An 18580-nucleotide genomic window follows, 5' to 3' on the forward strand; every position below is an offset into this window, starting at 1 on the left:
TTTAATCATCAACTTTCCCCTTTTCCGAACTACCTGAACCGTCCTTCAAGAGTTTCTATGCTATTCCGCATTTGATACTGCGGAATTTCTACGAGTATTCAAGTAAAGTGGCGATGGCAACCCCGACTGGCCCTTTCGTTCTGAGACCTGCAACACCAGCCTCAGTATTACCCGCGAAAAGAATGGACGATGAGCTTCAGATTTTAGCGGTCAACCCTGTGAAGAAGAGAAGGCTCAACAATTTTGGGGTTGCCCCTACACCTCAAGCTTTCGAACACAGCACATCGGCCGCTCCATCTCCACGAACTGCTCCGATGACCTCCGGCCCCAAGAGATCCGGCCCCAAAATAGAGCAGAGAATCAGTACTGCGGCAGCGGTGCTGTCCTCACAGCCTCCAGAACCGCCAACCGCTTGGTCTGCGACAAGGACCTTAGGACCCGGGTTTGGCAAGTTGAATAATCTTGACACTCTCTGGATCGCGCCAGCCAGCAGCCTTTGCGATTCTCCTCCTCTGTCGCCTAGACAATTGCCGCAAAGATTGTTGCCTGGTTCTACAAGCTCTCAATCGATTCGAAAATTCACAGTTCCAGTCAAGAGGGAGGGTTCCGATGGGCTTGGAAGCCATGCGTTCAGAACTGGAATGGAGGGTCACATGTCCGCAATGACCCCTCCTTATATTGCCGGAGCAGCTCCAGACCCAGCAGAAGATGCGATGATAGCCATTCTTGCCGAGACCACTGATTTAAAACCATATGATACAACTAAGGCGTGTGGTTTGAACGACTGGCTTCTTGAATTCCGGGACACTGAGTGTGGGCGGGACGGACTACGGCATGAGGTTCGCGTCCCGCCAACCCAGATTGTTGACCACGTGTCACACGTCAAGCGCAGTGGCAAGAAGAACTACCACAGTCAGTCCTCCATCAGTCTCGTGTACCAGTCTTCATCCCCTCAGCCATTGAGCCTCGCGTCTAGACTAGACTTCGGCCGCAGGATCAGCTTCCGTGAGCTCGACCGCCCCCCAAACAAACTGGAACAACCTTCGGTGGCGCCTCCAAACCCATCAACGAGCCATAATGCAACAACGAGTTCATACAATACTACTTCAATGAAAGATTACAAAGATGGGTCAAAAGCTCAGGGGACTTGCTTGAAATGCCTTCAAGCCAAGCTCCGGCAACGAGCAGCAGCAATTTCGGCGAACGAGATACACTCGTCTCTAGCACCGGGTGACTTTCCGACCTCGAGTCTGGCGCAACCAGCTTGGACACCGGGATTCAATATGGATAGCACAGCGAGTGGGAATATGATGCCGGCTGCACATGGTCAATTGATACCTTCGCAGTTCATTACCGGACTAGTGGGCTCCGCTCAACAATCTCAATTCCTTGGTCTTCTACCCCTCGGCCAGAACACGACCAGACCTACTCCGTTCTCTTCATCAACGGACGATACGCTCGGTCGCCGGAACTCACAGGTGCCGATCCATTCACCTCAGGCAACGACTAGTAGTAAACACTTGATTGTCGATATCGCAGACACATGCGCGGAAGTGTTTCCTTTTGAAGCTGTTGCCAAACGACACCACCAGCCCGTCCAGAAAGTCAGGGATGTCTTTAGCGCCATCATACAGGTACCACTGCTGCGCTGCCCAGCGGACAAACGGAGAGCGGGTAAGCTGGGCACAGCTCGATTAAAGGAGTACACTCAGGCCAAGAGGAGAATAGTTTCAGACAACGAAGGCCGAGGAGACAGGCACCGGAAGCTTGTTCAGGAAGACCAGTATTTTTCAGCTTGGGATGTTGCAAAGTTACTCGGCCCGACTGACGCACAGCCGGAGCACCATTTCGATTCCGCTGGTCCTTGGTAAGACGCCACCAATCGATAAAATTAACCTCGCGGTGTTATACGGAAGGTGAAGATGGAGACAAGACATGCAAAGTCTCAGGTGCGCCCTTCGTAGCCAATACGCACATAATCATTTAAAGTACTACATCGATTTCGCCCACAACACATCGTTTCCTTTACGAGTTTTGCAGAGTGTAGCATTCTTTGCGCGCACATAACGAGGTAGTTCCATCATGAGATGCTCCAGCCTCACCATCTCCTCCTGATTCCCTGTTCTTTTGGCATGGATGTATTGTGTCATAAGCAGCTCATGGCGACTTTCGTAGGAAAGCTTCGTCCAGTGTTTGAGGGCCTCTTGGTCGCATGGGGCGCATGTGTCGTTGATGCAGTTCTTCGTCACTGGTTGTTCTTTGCACCTCGATGTGTTTTTGCATATGCTGGTCGATTTGAGGACATGGCCGCAACCCATTGTGGTTTCGGTCGTTTGACACATCTCATACACACAAGTTTTCGCCTCTTCGTTTGTACGATGCTCTATCGACTCTGTTGGCGAAGATCTGCTGATTTATAGCTCTTCAGTATGTTGAGAATAGAATACAATAGACGTTGCAGGTTGTGCGTTTGGTGATTTCTTTGTCAGTGATGATGCGTTGGCTTTGATCATCCCCATTGAAATCACATTAATATGTATCATAAACATGACTGCTTTCAGAACAGCTGTCCTGAAAGTGTACTGACCGACATCAACATCCCGGCAATGATAGACTTTCTGGACTGAACTTCATGCGCAAGACGGAGATGAATTGCATTGCACACCCAGGTAGGACATGCATGTCCAATTAGTGGTTTTCGGTCTGTTTCGTCACGCCGATGTAGGCTGAACAACCCACGAAGCTAATGAAGTGAGATACAGCAACTACAACCGACAGAAAGAGAGAAGGCTCTCGACAATTCCACACATATAATGTCGAGGGGAGGGCAAGTTCTCAAGAGATGAGGCAAGATCAAGAGCCAAGATGGTCGGCCATTTCTTGGAGGGCCGCTATCACCTTGTTATCAGTCCAGAACAGGACTAGTGCGGGGTATGAATCGAGAAATTTCGTCTCCGCCAGGCTCGCCCAGCAACATCAACACGAATTCAACAACGGGCCACAGCTTCTCAGACAACAAATCACGCTATCGCCGACTTCGAGAACATCGGTCCGAGCCCAAAAATCCCAAGACAACTCCGAATAAGCATTTCCGATCAACAAAATGGGCAAGAAGAGGGAGAGAGACGAGCAGAACCCCGCCCATGACGGCGACAAGATGGATGAAGATGACTCTGAGGATGACGTACGTTCAGCTCCCTGACAAGCTCCGTTGGCTGTCAAGCGCTAACATATGGGTTGAGTTTGACGTTGTGAACGTCGACTTTGAGTGGTTCAACTTTGACGCCGACATCGACTTCCACGGCACCAAGGCTCTTCTCCGCCAGCTCTTCGACGTGGACGCCGTCAAGTTCAACATATCCGGCCTCGCAGACCTCGTCATTTCCCAGCCCACCATCGGCTCAACCGTCAAGGTCGACGACAAGGCGAACGATGCCTATGCCCTCATGACAGTTCTCAACATGCACGAGCACCGCGACAAGCCGGCGTTCGCCGACCTCACCAAGTACATCATCGAGAAGGCGCAGACGAACGAGGCGCTCGCACCCATCCCCCAATTGCTCACCAGCGGTGCTCAAGTCGGTCTCGTGCTTACGGAGCGTCTCATCAATATGCCGACCGAGATTGCGCCGCCCATGTACCGCATGCTCATCGACGAGATCGAGGCTGCCGTGGAGGACAAGGAGCCGTACGAGTTTACACATTATCTCGTCCTCTCCAAGACGTACCGCGAAGTCGAGCCAGAGGCCGAGCTGCGCACCGAGCGCAAGGGCAAGAAGCAGAAGGGTGAGGATGGCTCCATGTGGTACTTCCACCCGGAGGATGAGGTTACGGCCAAGCACGCTGTCGCTCACGGCGCCTACTCTTACTCCCACGAGAACGAGGGCTCGGCGGAGAGCAAGAGGGCGTTCCAGGAAATGGGCATCAAGCCGCAGGGTTACTTGATGCTCGTGGAGGCGAGCAAGTGGAAGGGGGCTGTGGATGCCGTAGAGCAGTATCTCAAGCCGCAATGAAAAAAGATCCACTCGTGGACCAGCAGCGCTTTGTTCGAATCTTTTTTTTTTCGCTTCACTTTGATTGCTTCTGTCTGTCTTTTGAACTCAGGGGCCTTGATCTGCATTAGTCCGTCTCCTCGAGCCGCTGCATCAGGTACTCCACTTCGACCTCCTTCGTCAGGGGTATCACAAAATTCTCATACATGGACACGACAGCGTCGACGTCAATCTTTGGCTTCACGTCCCCGATTATCGTCGCGTTGGACGGGTCTGTTCCGTACGTCGTGACCTTGAGTCGCAGCCTCTCGAGCACCTTCTTCTCCACCTCTGGCTTGGTGATGGCGTCCGCAATGCCCTTACGGTCCTCCGCCTTGATGAGCTTCACGAAACGCTCCCGCTCCGACACGAACTTGGACTCGGCGACGAACTTGCCAAAGTGGATGCGCCTCGACAGGGCCTGAAGGCACGCAATGTCGCAGGTGGCGCTCGAGCCGTAGTTCTCCTGCGACTCGCCGCGGTCCTCGCTGCGACCAAAGTCGGGGCACATGGCCGGCAGGAGAGAGTCGACATAGAACCGGCGGATCTTGTCGTTAACGTCGACATTGTTCGGGTGCAAGACCTTGGGGTAGTTGAGAGGCTTGAGGATGGGCTTCTGCACGACGTCTGGAAAGAAGGGGTATTCGTCAGGGGACTCGTAACGGCGGATGATGGATTGCAACCGCTCTTGCTCGCGCAGGTACCAGTCCACGAAGCTGAGCTCGCTGTCGGGGATGTTGAGGGCTCCAGGGATGTAGATGGACCTATTCAGAGCAAACTGAGCACGCTCGATGAGGTGATAGGTGATGGTGTCCTCGAGACGGCTAGCAGGGCTACGTGTTACCGACTGCGCAGGACAGAGACGGTGGGAGGGAGTTTCTCACATCAACTGGTACCGGATCCGGTTCAGGTCGAGAGCTTTGGAAGCATCGTTGAGGTCGATGAGAGAGTCCATCACGGCGGGAGCTGGAAAGTGCCAGGACATAAAACGCTGCAAGGACCTCACTGAGGAGCCGATCAGGTACACGCAGGTCAATTGAGGAGAGGGAGTCAACGTACGTGGCGTACCTCGTCAAAGCAAATGCGTCGAGTCAGAGTTTCGGGTGGAGCGGAGGGGCAGAAAGCGCCGCCGATGAAGCTCCGATGATAAAGGCGTGGGGTAGTATTCGTCGCAATCCCCTACTTGTACACCCAGCTGTCGCCAGCCGAAGAAGCCCAGCGCCTGAAGCTAAAATCGGTGAGCTTCGGTGACCGCCATTGCTTGGCTGCGGGGTTCCAGGGTGTGTCAGGGTGGAGCAGCGCGTGCTTGTACTTCGCATTCGATTGCTTGCATCGCCTCAGCCTCAGCCGTCACACACGCGCATCAAGTGAAGCTGGGTGGCCCGAGCTCCCAAGCCGGGCCTTTACCGATCTGCGGGCCTGGTGCAGTGGATTCGGCTTCGGCTTCGCGCGAAAGCAAGTTGAAGACAGCAAAACTCCCACCTAACACTCGCGCACACCACCACAAATTTGCTCGTCCTGTTCGCGACCCGTGGTCTGCTCCCCCCCTTCCTCCCGACGACCACGACACCCAGAGCACGGATGGCCGACGCCGATCACCAGTATGGCTACTATGACGAAACGGCCCCCGATGACGACCAGCCTATCGTCTCTGTAAGTATTGCCGCCATTGTGCTGCGCCTGTAGAGGCAAAGTTGCCGTTGTACTGCCAGCAGCGCATGCTGATCGATGGAAATCGCACAGACTCGTGGCCTTGAAGCTTTCGGACGCAAGGTCACAACGACAGCGAGCCATCTGATGGGGCCCCTCTCCGAGGCAGGGCCCGGCAACCCCCAATACCAGAGCGCCATGGCCGAGGTCCACAAACAGTTGAAGCGCCCGACAATGCAGCGCAGCATGTTCTCCATGGCCAGGACGACGCCGTCCGAGATGGTTCGGGCTAAGCTGTCCAAGACGGAGATTCAACATCGTGCCTTGACCTATCTTCCCGACGAGCTGCTTGTCAACATACCCGACAACGACAACTCGTACTCGCTCTTCCAGGGTTTCCAGGCCAGCTTTCCGGAGCTCACCGACGAGGGCAAAAAGCACAAGCGACGAGTATCGAGGGGCAGGAAGTTGATTGATGATGGCAAGGCCACCGCAGGCACACCGCAGTCATTACACAACCTGAAACAGGAAAAGTCCTCGATGATGCACGAGCTGGAAATGCTGAGCGTCCGCAAAAATATGGCCAGCAGCGAGATCAGGGAGATTGACATCAAAATCGCGAACCTGGGCGGCATGCGCAGAATCATCCTGGAGAGGCTGGCTGGGTTGGAGCAGGATGAAGCTATCCTGGAGCACGATCGTGAGCACACTCGACATCCCCTCGCTCGGATCGCCGTCATGCTAATTACAAAAAGTGATTGATGTGGAAGGTCGCCTCGAGGACGCGCAGCTACTCGTCGAGGAAGCTGAAACGATAGCCCAGCAAACACCGACCCGAGAAGAGCTGGATCTCGCGGGTGACCACGAGGACGATGGCTTTATGTCCCAATCTGTGTACGAGAAGATTCCTGCCTCCCCTAGCACGCCTTCCAAGTCGAAGAGGCCGAGAACGGTCCGACGAAAGTCCATGCCTATCCTCCACGAACACTTCGAGCCCGGCACCGCGATCCGGGAAATACGAGCACACCAGGACACCATCACAGCTCTCGACTTTGACGCCCCTTTCGGAACAATGGTCACGTCTGCTATGGATGATACTGTCAAGGTATGGGATCTGAACGCGGGCCGGTGCATCGGCATGCTCGAGGGCCACACTGCCTCGGTGCGCGCACTCCAAGTGGAGGACAACATTCTGGCCACGGGTTCTCGTGACGCCACCATCCGGCTGTGGGACCTGAGCAAGGCGCACTACGACCCACAGGGCGGCCAGTTCGGCAAAGGAGGCGAGGAGGACGATGATGGCATCGCCTTCGAGAACCCAGATGATCAGCCGGTAGACCCGCCCGAGGGCAGCATGGACGACTGTCACCTGTTCACGCTGCAGGCGCACGTCGACGAAATCACGGCGCTCCACTTCCGCGGCGACATCCTCGTGTCCGGCTCGGCTGACAAGACTCTACGACACTGGGACCTGGAAAAGGGACGCTGCATACAGACGCTGGACATTATGTGGGCGGCGACACAGGCCTCAGCTACAATGGGAGACGACGGTCCTTGGCGGCAGACGAGCCGCTCGGCATCGTCGTCGGCAGACTTTGTGGGCGCTGTGCAGGTATTCGAGTCGGCGCTGGCGTGCGGCACAGCAGACGGCATGGTGAGGCTTTGGGATCTGCGCAGCGGCACCGTCCACCGCAGCCTCGTTGGCCACACGGGCCCCGTGACGTGCCTACAATTCGACGACGTGCATCTGGTCACAGGCAGTGCGGACAGGAGTGTCAGAGTAAGTCTACTGTCACAGATGTTTGTATGAGAGTCGAGAATGTGCTGACGCATGGACAGATCTGGGACCTGCGGACTGGGTCAATCTCAGACGCTTACGCTTACGACCACGGTATCACGAGTATGATGTTTGACGCCCGCCGGATCGTGTCGGCGGCAGGCGAGGATGTTGTCAAGGTGTACGACAAGCTCGAGGGCCGGCAGTGGGAGTGCGGGGCGGGCATCGTCCAGGCGGAGGAAGGCAAATCGCCAGCAGTCGTGGAGCAGGTGCGCGTCCGTGACGGATACATGGTGGAAGGCCGGCAGGATGGCGTTGTAGGAGTATGGACATGTTGAGCGTAGAGCCTGGGAGGCCAGATGTGTACTACATACCTTGTAAAAGTACTTATAACTGAGTAACAAAAGATGCCGATGAACGGCCCAAGTGAGTCTTGTTACAGTGCACTGGCTGACGGTCCAACTCAACAAATTGACTTGCACGGTTTCCAGGGTTGACATTATGGATGCCCGAGCTCAATCTAGCAAGGCGTACGACAGGCGTGCGGTCGGTTACTCTGACATGCATTGCGCGAGACATAGGTGAGACATAGCTGTTGGACGGGACCTTGGCCGGGATGGCTGGCGGTCAAGATTTGCTGGATGCCTTGGTTCGGACGTGCTAGGCCGATAGCATCTTGGGATGTTCATCCTGGGATGAAGTCAGCTGTCGCAGTCCAGTGTTGCGACCATGTGGGCATCCGATGAAGATCAATAGAAAAGCACAGCCATGAATGGAGAAGAAGAGGCTTAGACTGTCGGTACTTCGGAGCAGGTGTCATGCTAAGCTTTGGAGCTTGGAGCAGCCAGCGCGCTGGACCTGCACGTGCCAAACAGTGGTCTCCCATGTTTCCATTGACACCCCCGCGCCTTCCACTCGGTGCACACTGCTGATGCCAGGGATCTTTCCACTTCCAACCAATCCAGGCGCCCCCAACACCTGCCCCCCCCGCCCTTTTAGCACCAACCGCTAACAGCCCCATTGTCCACTTTGGCCGCGACGGCGCTCTGCAACCGCCTGCCTACCCTGCCTGGGGGGGGGGACCTACCAGCCTCACCTTGCGACCGTCCAGAACCTGTTCCACCTGGCACCTTTCCTCGCCTTGCATCTTCCCATGCATGTCGACTGGATTTTGCCTTGCGTGTTCTCCCAGAGACCTTCACCTGTTTCTCCTTCAGCATACCTACAGTATCTTGATTCAAGCGTCACCGAACGCGCAGCATCCATCACATAATTGCTTTATGCTCACTCTACTTGTGTCTGACTCAGGCATTATCCTGCCCTTGCCTACCTTACAGTTACTGGCCTGGACTCAAGATACCAGGTGACTACAATCGAGAGGACAACCATCAGTTCCCGTTGCCACTCGACCCCGATCCTTTCCAGCGCCGGGACCCGTTGTCGTCATGGCCTCGGCGGCGACGTCGCAATGCCATGAAGGGCCGTTCCCTGGCAAGGAGCCTCCTGGGTTTCTTGATCTGCCCATTGAGGCCCAGAATCTCATCTTTAATCATGTAAGGCGCCGTGCTGCACCCACACACCCAGCCTCGGCTGGGTCCGCCGCCGACCGTGGTTAACATGTCATGCGCAGTGCTCGCAAGCCGACCTCATCTGCCTCGCCCTTGTGTCGAAGCATTTTCGAGACCTCGCTGCCGCCCAACTCTACCGCATTTTCCACATTGTATTTCCAGACGAAGAGGACCCCGCGTCCGACTCGCCTATCGACAGCCTCGCTGGTGGGCTGGATACCTTTGTCACCAGTGATTACAACTACGCCAGGTGGCTGCGCGATATCTCCCTCGACACCCTCAGCGCGGGTGAAAAGGCCGAAAGCGCCTACAAACCATACTTGTACAGCACAAGCTGCGGCAAGTTCCTCAACACCTTGCTCCTAATCACACTGCGCAAGGCCAAGTCTTTGGAGAGATTCCAATGGAACATCCGAGTCGAGCTCAGCCGTCCCGTCTACCAGGCGCTTCACCAGATCACCACATTGAAGCACCTGCACCTACGACTCCAAGCCGGACCCTCACTCTTTGAGCCGCCCCCTCCCCTTCCATACCCGATCCCCACTGCTCCTCAACCAAACCCTCCCATCAACGACTGGCACCCCATCACCATCAGCCTCCCTCTGCCACCACCGCCTCCGATCGGTCTCGGGACCGGCCTCGTCAGCTTGCCGTACGCCTCCACACCCGTGCTCCCCCCGCCAATGCCACCAGCACCCAAGGCCCATGCACCCAAGGCTAAGCGTAAACCTCTGCCAGCGAACGAACCTGCCACACTTGCTGGCTTCAAAAAGCTCAGGTCACTCGCCGTTCTCGACATTGATAATCTGGAACTGGTTTCGGAGATCAAAAAGTGTGTGCAGAGCTCCTACTTGACGCTCAACAAGCTCAAGCTCTCCCTCTCTCCCAGCCTAGCCATTCAATCTCGGAAACCGAACCCCAATCTTGATCACGATGAGGACGATCCTGATGACGAATTCCATATCGTTCCCATGGCCTCGGGACCGCACTGGGATGACGCTGCCGCACCCGTCAAGGCGTTCCGCGCCCAGGAGGAGCGGAAGCGCCAGGAAGAAGTCCTCGCTAGCGTCTTTGGCGTAGAACCTGCCTGGATCGATAAGGCGCAGAAGAAGGTGAAGGACAAGAAGGACAGGAAGCTCAAACATGATCCCAAAGAGACTCGCTCCGGCGCCGAGATCTTCATGGAGCGTCTGAAGGAGGTGTCAGCCAAGCTGATCGCAGGTACAGAGGGCACGGAGCAAGACGATCTTGAGTCGAGGGAAGCTGTCTTGACCATGATTCAAGAAGCTGCTGAGAAGTACCTCCAGTCGAACGAAGCTAAGGAAGCGACCGAGACAGCAGCTAAGACTGAGAAGGAGAACTCTACAACGAACCCGCCGAATGAAGTGTCGACATTTTCCAAGCCTGCGAAGCCAAAATTCAAGGAAGCATCGCCTGAGGATATTGACGTTGAGGAACCCATCCCGGATGAGGCTGACGATAACATGGAGACGAAGAGTGCGCCTGAGAAGGAAGCACCACCTTCAGCACCTCCCACCACAGCAAATGCGACGCCTTCTAGCAGCACAGACAGTCGCTCACCAGATGCCCCAAAAGTCTCTTCCACCAATACTCGAGAGACGGGCGGAAAGGACTCAACGACGCCGCAGAAGAAGGACAATGACGACCCCACAACGATGAGCGATTACATCCGGTCCACCCGTGGTGCCTCTCTGCACTCATTCAGCGTCCACCTGATACCTGTCAAGGCATCTGTGCTCAAGGCTTCCCTTGACCTGAGGGTCTTGAAGAGGCTCACATTGCTGAATGTCGGTCCACAGACTAGCATATGGTCAATGCTCTCGAAGGAAAACAAAATCTCGCCATTGCCCTTGCGCAAGATCTTCACCGACAACGTGTCCATGGCTTTCCTGACCTGCGTGGCCCAATTGGAGGAGGTCACGGAGCTGTTCATGCTAGAACGTGCAGAGAATTACCGACCAGAAAGTTTCGCGCCAAAGACGTCAGTCAACATGGATAACATTCGCCGGCTCGTGCTACGACGTCACATCGGTACACTCAAGAGGCTGATGGTTAAGAATGACATGGACTCAAGCTGGGATGCTGACGAGAAAACGGTGTTGTTGATATGCAACCGCGGGAAGCAGCTCGAAGAGCTGGCAGTGGGCATGGGAATTCGCGCAATGGTAAGTTCCGTAACAGACAAGCCCCTTTGGCCTCCCGCCTCCCTGGCTACCCTAGAAAGCGTCAGTTGGAACTGACAAATTTGGTTGCAGCACACCTTCTTGCAGCATTTCCCGGGCCTGCCCAAACTGCGCGCCCTCAATGTCGTCCACTTCCGCAGCGAGGACACTTGTCCGTGGGTCATGCGCGAGACACGTCGATTCTTGATCGACAATCTCTCTCATCATCCTGAGCTCGCGCTGGAGTGGATCTCCATTGACGATGACAGAGTTGAACGTGTCATACGTGGGCCGTTCCCTTCAGATCGACCCAACAGCGACAAGAAGAAGAAGAAGGGCAAAGGCAAGGCCACGGTTTTGACCTCCAGCGATACGGAGACGAGCCCTTTCCCCGAGCTGCCCCTCCATAACTGGGACAACCCCAGCGACAGTGACGACGAGGACACGGACGTATCGGCGCAGTTGAAGCTGGACACGATCACAGACGTGCACTTTTACGACGTGTGGGGCGTCCGCATATTCAAGAAGGAGGTTATGACCGGCCGCCTCTGATCACGGTGATAATGAACGTATTTGCACGTAGGACATGGACAGGGGGCATACAGGGCCACGACGTTTTTTAAATGAGTGCGTTGGACGCTTTTCTCGCGGCTTGAATCGATAGGCAGGTTCATCCGAGGACCAAGCGTGTTATGAGGATATTTTGGGCATGGCGTGGTGAGGCTTCTCTCTTGACTTTTCTTTTTTTTTCTTGTCTTTTCAGGCGTCAAATAGCGGGGTATTCTTCTTTTTGATAGCGTGATAGGTTTCGTGGGCGAATGAGATGCAAAAAACATGTGCCTGTAACAATAGTCTGGCTCTTTTTCGGGATGAGACCATGGTCTGAATGCACATCATTTGGCACTGATGATCCAATTTCGTTCCGTTGCCTTTTGGGGTTCGATTACTCAGAATGCCTGATGTCCGGTTTCTGTCCGCCACAATGACGACCCCATCGCTTGACAGACGTGGAAGACGATATCATTATCATTACTGAATATCATTACTGAACTAAGCCAATCCCCTATCCTGAAAATCATGTGCTGGTTCGTGATAGCCACGATAGCCTCGAGCCAAATTCATGTCTTGGGTGTGCTGGTTTCAAATCAAATCCCACTTGATGATCCCGGCAAACGCCATGCCGACCCTGCCCCTTTTCGCGAGGAACTCCTCCTTGGAGAGGCCCCTGCCGTCCTTCCCGTCGAATTTGGTTACCATGAAGATGCTTAACCCTTCACCCGGCGCACCGAGATCAATGGCGTTAACATCGAGCCACCACCAGTAGCCATCCGTGTCCATCGGCACCATTTCCTTCTTGCGGCCGTCTCGACCACCAATGCTCAGGAGCAGCAGTGGCGGCTTCCCGAGTCCGTGCCGCTCTGACGTCCAGTGCTCGCACAGCTTGGAGAACTGGAAGCGCACGCACTCGCCGCTGTACACTGAAATCTGCTTCTCCTGCGGATAGACGCTGCTTCCCTCGATGCCTTCCTGATGCGCGTTGGTGTACACCGTCGGTGTTTCCCCGTGGACGGGGCCAATGTAATACTCCTCCCACGTTGGTATGCGGCCGTCACTTCGGAAAAAGTGGCTGTTGTCCTTCGGGTAGTGGGATAGGCCAAACATCTCGTTCGACCGCGTGAACTGTTCCGGCTTGAACGATGGAGTGTATGATTTAGTTGCTGACGAGACGTTGCCGGCTCCCCAGCATGAGTCGAGGAGCTTCCATTCTCCCCCATCGATCCGCACAGCGTTCCAAGCATGACCATCTGCTTTCTTTGGAGGGGGACGTTCGCCTTTTTTGAGGGCTGTGTGTCCGATGCCCTTGCCGTGACCCGTCACTGTTATACACTCTAGCCCGGCGCGCTCCGCTATGGCTTTGTAGGTGTCAGCGTAGCCGGAACACACAGCTCTCCCCATCTGTATTGTTTCCTCGGCACCACGAGCTCGAACACTGTTGCCGAAAAACGCTGGACAATCGTACGCAATGTTATGATGGAACCAAGTGAAAATAGCCCGCGCCTTGTCAGTATGAGATGTGAAAGGGGCGCAAAGATAATGAGCAAGATAGCCGACAGGGTCATCGCGCGGCAACGATTCCCTGGGGTATTGAGCTGCCACGCCATCCGGGCTTGAAAAGTCGCGGCAGGTCAGGCAGTCGTTGCGTTGCTGTACAGCTGGGGCATGCTGGGTGGCTGTGGCGCTCGGCTGGGAAGTTGTGGGTCTGGAGCTCAAGGGAATAGGTGGCGGAACATCTCCTTCATCCAGATAATTATCTGTGGCCTGCGATGGCACGTTGTGACCCTCTATGTCTTGGACATGATGCCCATGCCCGTTGGTGACTGGTTGCGGACGAACAATGGGCCTTACAGCAGGGGCCTCAGATGCTGGGGGTGGTAGTCGGCGAGGTTTGGTGGGAAGGAGCTCTGGGTCCGGTGCGTGCTGGTGAGCTGTATGGTTTTGTTGGTTGGCAGAGGCGTTACTCAGGCGCGGAGGTAATGTGGGCCGCTGAGGAGCCTCAATCTGTCTGATGGCTGGGGCAGACTTGATGGGAATAGGGGCTCGGGGTCTCGCAGGTTCCTTGAGAACGGCCTCCTTCGCTGCCTGAGCTTCTCTTTCCCTCTTGGTCGGCGGCAGCGGGGGAAGACTGGCGGGGTCGAACGCCGGAGGCAATTTGCGACCTGCGCCATCAACGGAGTGTATGCTTGTAGCTGATGACACCGTATTGTTGTTCAGGGAAAGAGACGAAAGTGTTGAGATTTCCGAAGCGTTTGAGTTTCGTCGGGCTTCCAGATACTGCGGTGTCTGAGTGGAAGGTCGCCGTGGCGGCAGCGCAGGTGAGTTATGTGAGGTGGCACTACGTGAGAGGATCTGTGGAGGTGGCGCGACACGATCTCTGGCCGCCGGTGAATGTTGCGGCTGGATCTGCGGTGACTCAGTCGTTCGTCGAGGCAGTGGCGGGGGGTTGGCCTTGGGAGGTAATGCTCTCGAAGGACGGGGAGGTATCGATGGTGTCGGGCGCTCTTGGGGTGCTGCGACTGTGGGAGCTGAAGACAATGCCTGGCCTTGGTTGTCGGCCTTGACGGGCGGTGGGGGTGGAGGGGCTCGTTTCGCCTTGACCTCCGGAGCCTTGAAGTTTTTCTGCTTATTCAAGGCAGCAATCCTCTCGGCGAGAGTGGTGAACTGGGGTTCCTCGACGTCGGCCATTGTGCTTTAGGGCCCAGTCAGTCGATTGATTGGAGGTCAATCCGTCAGCGAGAGTGAAGGAAAGGCCGGATGGATTATGGATGTATCGATGTAGGTGAGCGAAGTGAAAAAGAGAAAGAGATGTCGTCGAATCCAGGAGGGTACGCAGCGAACGGATGGCGGGGTTCGGAGCGATAACGGGCAGTCAGTCAGTCGATCGTTGTCTCAAGCCATGTGTTTGTCCCGCCCTCGTGCTCGGCGAGGTGAAAGCGCCTGGTCAGCGGCAGAGTTGCCGAGGGGTACGACGAGCGGACAAGCGGCAGCAAGCTGGGTGGACGGTGCTTCTTTGGCTGGGATGGTGTTGGATGCGCAGCCACAGGTGGGACAGGCGAGGTAATGACTGTGACTCCAACTACAAGCGTCTATGACGGAGGCGACGGAAAGTTTGCTGGCAGCGTCGGATGGATGGATGAAGGATGTGGCACAGCAGACAAGAAGCGGCACGAGCAGACCCGTATGAAAGAGGGGATGAGAGGGGAGGGGATCAGTGATGGGCTGAAGGACGCAACTTGATGTTGAGAGGAGAGAACACGAGGGATTCTGATCTGAGGCTAGCAAGTCCCGTCCCATCAGCCCAACCCCAGCCCAGCCCAGTCTTCCTTCCGGGATTCAAGGTGCACTGCACTGAGAAGCGCCTCCCTGCCGCTCAATACCAAGGAGGGGAGCTTGGGGGCGTTTGTGGATGTCCATGTGTTCATGTGGGGTGCCTTGCGCGTCCCCTGCTCCCCTGCTTCCTTGGCGCTAGTCGAGGGGGGCGCAGGGTGCCGACTGCCTGTTCTGCGAGCCTGGTCTCGTAGGGCAGCCACTACCGGAAACGCCCCTAAGAATAGGGGCGGGAAGTCGGCACTGCGCATGGTCCTGCTCCCGCTCCTGCTGCTTCTGCACCTGCTTCTGCTCCCCACCGTTCGTGGGCCTTCCTGCCCGCGTGCATGCGTGCGGTCTCCATTCTAAAGCACATTGATAGTCATGCAAGCTGGTGCCAAACCAGCTCGCCAAAGCCGACTTGTTCGTGGATCCAGTCTTGTCAAAGCAGCATACGCTTTGCTCATCCATGGAGTATCGGCGAGGTAGCCCCTCTGTCAGCCCCCATGCCCAGGATACCCCCGCCTCGTGGACTCGAATGCCAGTAGCAAGAAGTCTGTGCGTGGCTCAGGGACCAGCTCAGACAATCTATTCCGGGCTCTTTGAAAGGGGCAGCAGCAGCATCCTTGCCGCCCGACGTGAAGGCAGCTTCGAGAAAACCCAAAGCTTCTCGTGGACTGCGTTCGAGGCACACATGTCCGTGTCTCTTTGGGCAGCGTAACCAGCTCCCCCCGCTACCACTTCGCTACATCTCAGCTATTGAGCCAGCTGACACGAACACGCGGAGCTTGGAGATACTCGTGATAAGGTTCAAGTGACAACACGAGACCTTGTGCACGGCTTACTCATAGCGCAAATATCTTGTGTGAATTCAAGCGATATCGCATGCTAGTAGATATCTCGGAAAATCAAATCGCTGACTACCAACATCACCATGGTCTATTTACAAGTTCAACTTTTGCGCCCTGAACCTCGCGCCATACTTGCATATCAAAGCCGGCACTGGGATCAGCGCGATAGCCACGAACCCCAACAAGCTGTTTCCCCACCCTAGGCCGAGGGCGTCGTACATTTTGGGCCCTGCCAGTGGCAGAAACGCAGCGACGACGCTCCGGAAGACCGTGAAAGCGGCGAGAGCGCTGGCCGCGTACTCGGGGAACGCGTCGATGATGTACGCCTGAATGGGCTGCCAGACGCCGACGAGACCGAGGCCAAAGGGCAAGAGAGCAAGGATGGGGGAGATCCAGTGGACCTGGGCGTACGCGGACCAGCCGTACCAGAAGAAGGTCAGGGGCAACAGGCAGGCGAAGTAAACACAGTCCGGCAAGCGCATTTCCGGTTCATATACGCCGTGATTGGCGGCGGTGAGACGGATAACGGTGCGGTCGGAGATGTAGTTGAAGAGGGCGAGAGAAACCCCGTAGCCGACGCCCATGGGTATGTAGACGAGGCCAGTCATGCCGAGTGAGAAGCCATACTGATCCTGAAAGACGAGAGGAATGGTGTTGAAGAGCAGGTAGAGCACGCCGTAGCAGAAGGCAATATACAGGGACAGGGAGAAGAGGAGCGGCGAAAGGAAGAGCATCTTGAGGGGCCGGGTCAGTCCGCGAGCAAGAACCATAGACTTGGACTGCGGTGGCGCATTTGCGTCCACATAGACGGACCGTAGATCGGGGCGGTTGAGTTCGATGCGGAGGCGGTCCGTCTTCCTTTGAATGAGTACACGGGCGTTGGTCTCTTGTGAAAGGATGGCTATGGCAACGACCATGGGAACTGAGGCAGCCAAGACGATCCACCCCGTCCAGCGCCAGCCGATGTCCTGCGCAACAAAGGCACCGATGAGTGGCCCGATGGTGGGGCCGATGAGCGGGCCGAGCATCCAGACGGTGATGGCGCGGCCACGCTGGTGGACCGGTATGATGTCGGCAATGATGCCACCTCCGATGGTCAGGCAGCCGGATCCGCCGACACCCGTCAGAAAACGAAACACAATCAGTGCGTTCAGCGAGGGTGCGAGGGCGCAGCCGATGAGCCACACACAAAAGAAGGCATTGGCGGACGAGAGAACAAGGTGACGGCCGTAAATCTCCGATAGGGGGGAGAGGAAGAGAGGTCCTACAGCATATCCGAGGAGATAGATGCTGATGGGAAAGGAGGCCATGGTGAGATCAGCTTCTCCGTTCCCACTGAAGTCCTCGGCCAGGAAGCCAATCGCGGGGGCCAGAATGGTCGAGGCGAAAGGGGTGAGGAATGTAATGGCGGCGACGAAGCCAACTATAGTCCACTTGCGCTTTGCGCTAAAGTTCATGGGCATCTCGGGGTCATCTTGGCTCTCCCAGCCAACGACACCGTTGTCGAGGTCAGAAACCGGGACGGGTGCTGGCGGAGGTGGAGGGAGCTTGGTGCGCCGGGAACTGGCGAAGGAGCGCCTCGTCCTGGTGGTGATTTGAGAGGGCTGTCTGCTGAGCACTCTCTCGACGACGTCCTGAGAAGCTGTCAGCTCACGCTCCAAGGGGCAAAGGTAACGAAATCCAAGGTGGCACACGGACTTCTTCATAGGGGTCTGCTTTTCGCTCCTGTCGGCTGCGCCCACGTTCGAGCTTTTCCGTCAACACTTCCTGCTCGATGCTGTCTCTGTCACTAAGGGACGGTGGGGGAGGTTCGGTTTCTGCATGTTCATGAGAGTATTGGGCAGTCGCGTCAGAGCCCCAGCCGGCCTCGACATCTTTCTCCTTTCCGTCGCGCATGGTTCGGCCTTGGCACACAACGTGCGTGTCACGACAATCCACGCCCTAGGGTGAATAGGAGGAAAGCAGCGTCCGATGAGCTGTCGTTGCCGCGTGCGCGAGGAAGGAAGATGAGTGAACGATGGTCCAGAGTCTAGCGCTCTACAGATGAGGATGTCGCCCCCAGAAAAAGGGGAGAAGAGTTGGGGGTTTCTGGTGTCCATATTTTGCTTCGCTGCTTTTTCTGACGGGGAATCGTTTCCAATTGCAGTCTCGGGCCTACCAGGGGGTGAGGGGCTCAAGAGGCCCGAGAGGGCTTGAGAGCGCTGTGGATAAGAAGTGGGCGTACTTTAGGCCTCGGCACCGACGGTCGGCCCCTCATCGTCATCCTCTCCAACAGTCGCGGGACCCCGGATCCGATGGCCACAGTGGAGCCCAAGTCGCGGGGGTCAGGGTATCTCCAGGGTTTATATCCGTGTGTCCGTCGAAAGCGCCCCCTCTCCAGGCCTCCAACAAAACCTCATCCTCCTCAGGCGATGAGCAAATGGCATCGAGTGGAGCCAGTCACTAGAAAGGACCACCGTTGAAGTATGTGTCTGTCGATGCCGAGAGCCGAGATGGGAGGCGAGACGAGACGAGAGAGAGAGGTGGGGGGACGGATGAAGTCAGGCGTCTGACCACTTGAGAAGCGACTGGGCTCCCATCAGGGGCGCTATTGCTTTGAAATCCAGACGATAGATGGCTTGGCGGTGAGAGATCATCAGCACCTTCAGTGCGGAGT

The 18580-nt window shown here is 56.1% G+C and overlaps 6 protein-coding genes across 6 annotated transcripts; 3 read left to right on the forward strand and 3 right to left on the reverse strand.

Moving 5' to 3' along the window:
• Positions 1–3103: 3103 nt before the first annotated feature.
• Positions 3104–4013, forward strand: BCP1 (Mss4p nuclear export; the record flags this gene model as incomplete). The annotated part of the gene is made up of 2 exons (XM_028640348.1): positions 3104–3184; positions 3243–4013. 2 exons carry the CDS (start codon positions 3104–3106, stop codon positions 4011–4013), a joined length of 852 nt encoding a protein of 283 aa, XP_028495460.1.
• Positions 4014–4119: 106 nt separating this feature from the next.
• On the reverse strand, positions 4120–4986 carry ARO7 (chorismate mutase aro7; the record flags this gene model as incomplete). The annotated part of the gene is made up of 2 exons (XM_028640349.1): positions 4120–4855; positions 4916–4986. The coding sequence occupies 2 exons, from the start codon at positions 4984–4986 to the stop codon at positions 4120–4122; spliced, it is 807 nt and encodes a 268-aa protein (XP_028495461.1).
• A 626-nt stretch (positions 4987–5612) lies between these two features.
• Positions 5613–7796, forward strand: MDV1 (Mitochondrial fission protein; the record flags this gene model as incomplete). The annotated part of the gene is made up of 4 exons (XM_028640350.1): positions 5613–5684; positions 5775–6381; positions 6437–7461; positions 7521–7796. 4 exons carry the CDS (start codon positions 5613–5615, stop codon positions 7794–7796), a joined length of 1980 nt encoding a protein of 659 aa, XP_028495462.1.
• A 1107-nt stretch (positions 7797–8903) lies between these two features.
• On the forward strand, positions 8904–11761 carry D7B24_006212 (uncharacterized protein; the record flags this gene model as incomplete). Its single annotated transcript, XM_028640351.1, has 3 exons — positions 8904–9011; positions 9089–11212; positions 11303–11761. 3 exons carry the CDS (start codon positions 8904–8906, stop codon positions 11759–11761), a joined length of 2691 nt encoding a protein of 896 aa, XP_028495463.1.
• A 588-nt stretch (positions 11762–12349) lies between these two features.
• On the reverse strand, positions 12350–14452 carry D7B24_006213 (uncharacterized protein; the record flags this gene model as incomplete). Its single annotated transcript, XM_028640352.1, has 1 exon — positions 12350–14452. The coding sequence occupies one exon, from the start codon at positions 14450–14452 to the stop codon at positions 12350–12352; it is 2103 nt and encodes a 700-aa protein (XP_028495464.1).
• Positions 14453–16016: 1564 nt separating this feature from the next.
• Positions 16017–17820, reverse strand: D7B24_006214 (uncharacterized protein; the record flags this gene model as incomplete). The annotated part of the gene is made up of 2 exons (XM_028640353.1): positions 16017–17508; positions 17579–17820. The coding sequence occupies 2 exons, from the start codon at positions 17818–17820 to the stop codon at positions 16017–16019; spliced, it is 1734 nt and encodes a 577-aa protein (XP_028495465.1).
• Positions 17821–18580: the final 760 nt, after the last annotated feature.

Source organism: Verticillium nonalfalfae (assembly GCF_003724135.2).
Source record: "Verticillium nonalfalfae strain VnAa140/NRRL 66861 chromosome Unknown scaffold_42, whole genome shotgun sequence".
Taxonomy (NCBI): Eukaryota; Fungi; Ascomycota; class Sordariomycetes; order Glomerellales; family Plectosphaerellaceae; genus Verticillium; species Verticillium nonalfalfae.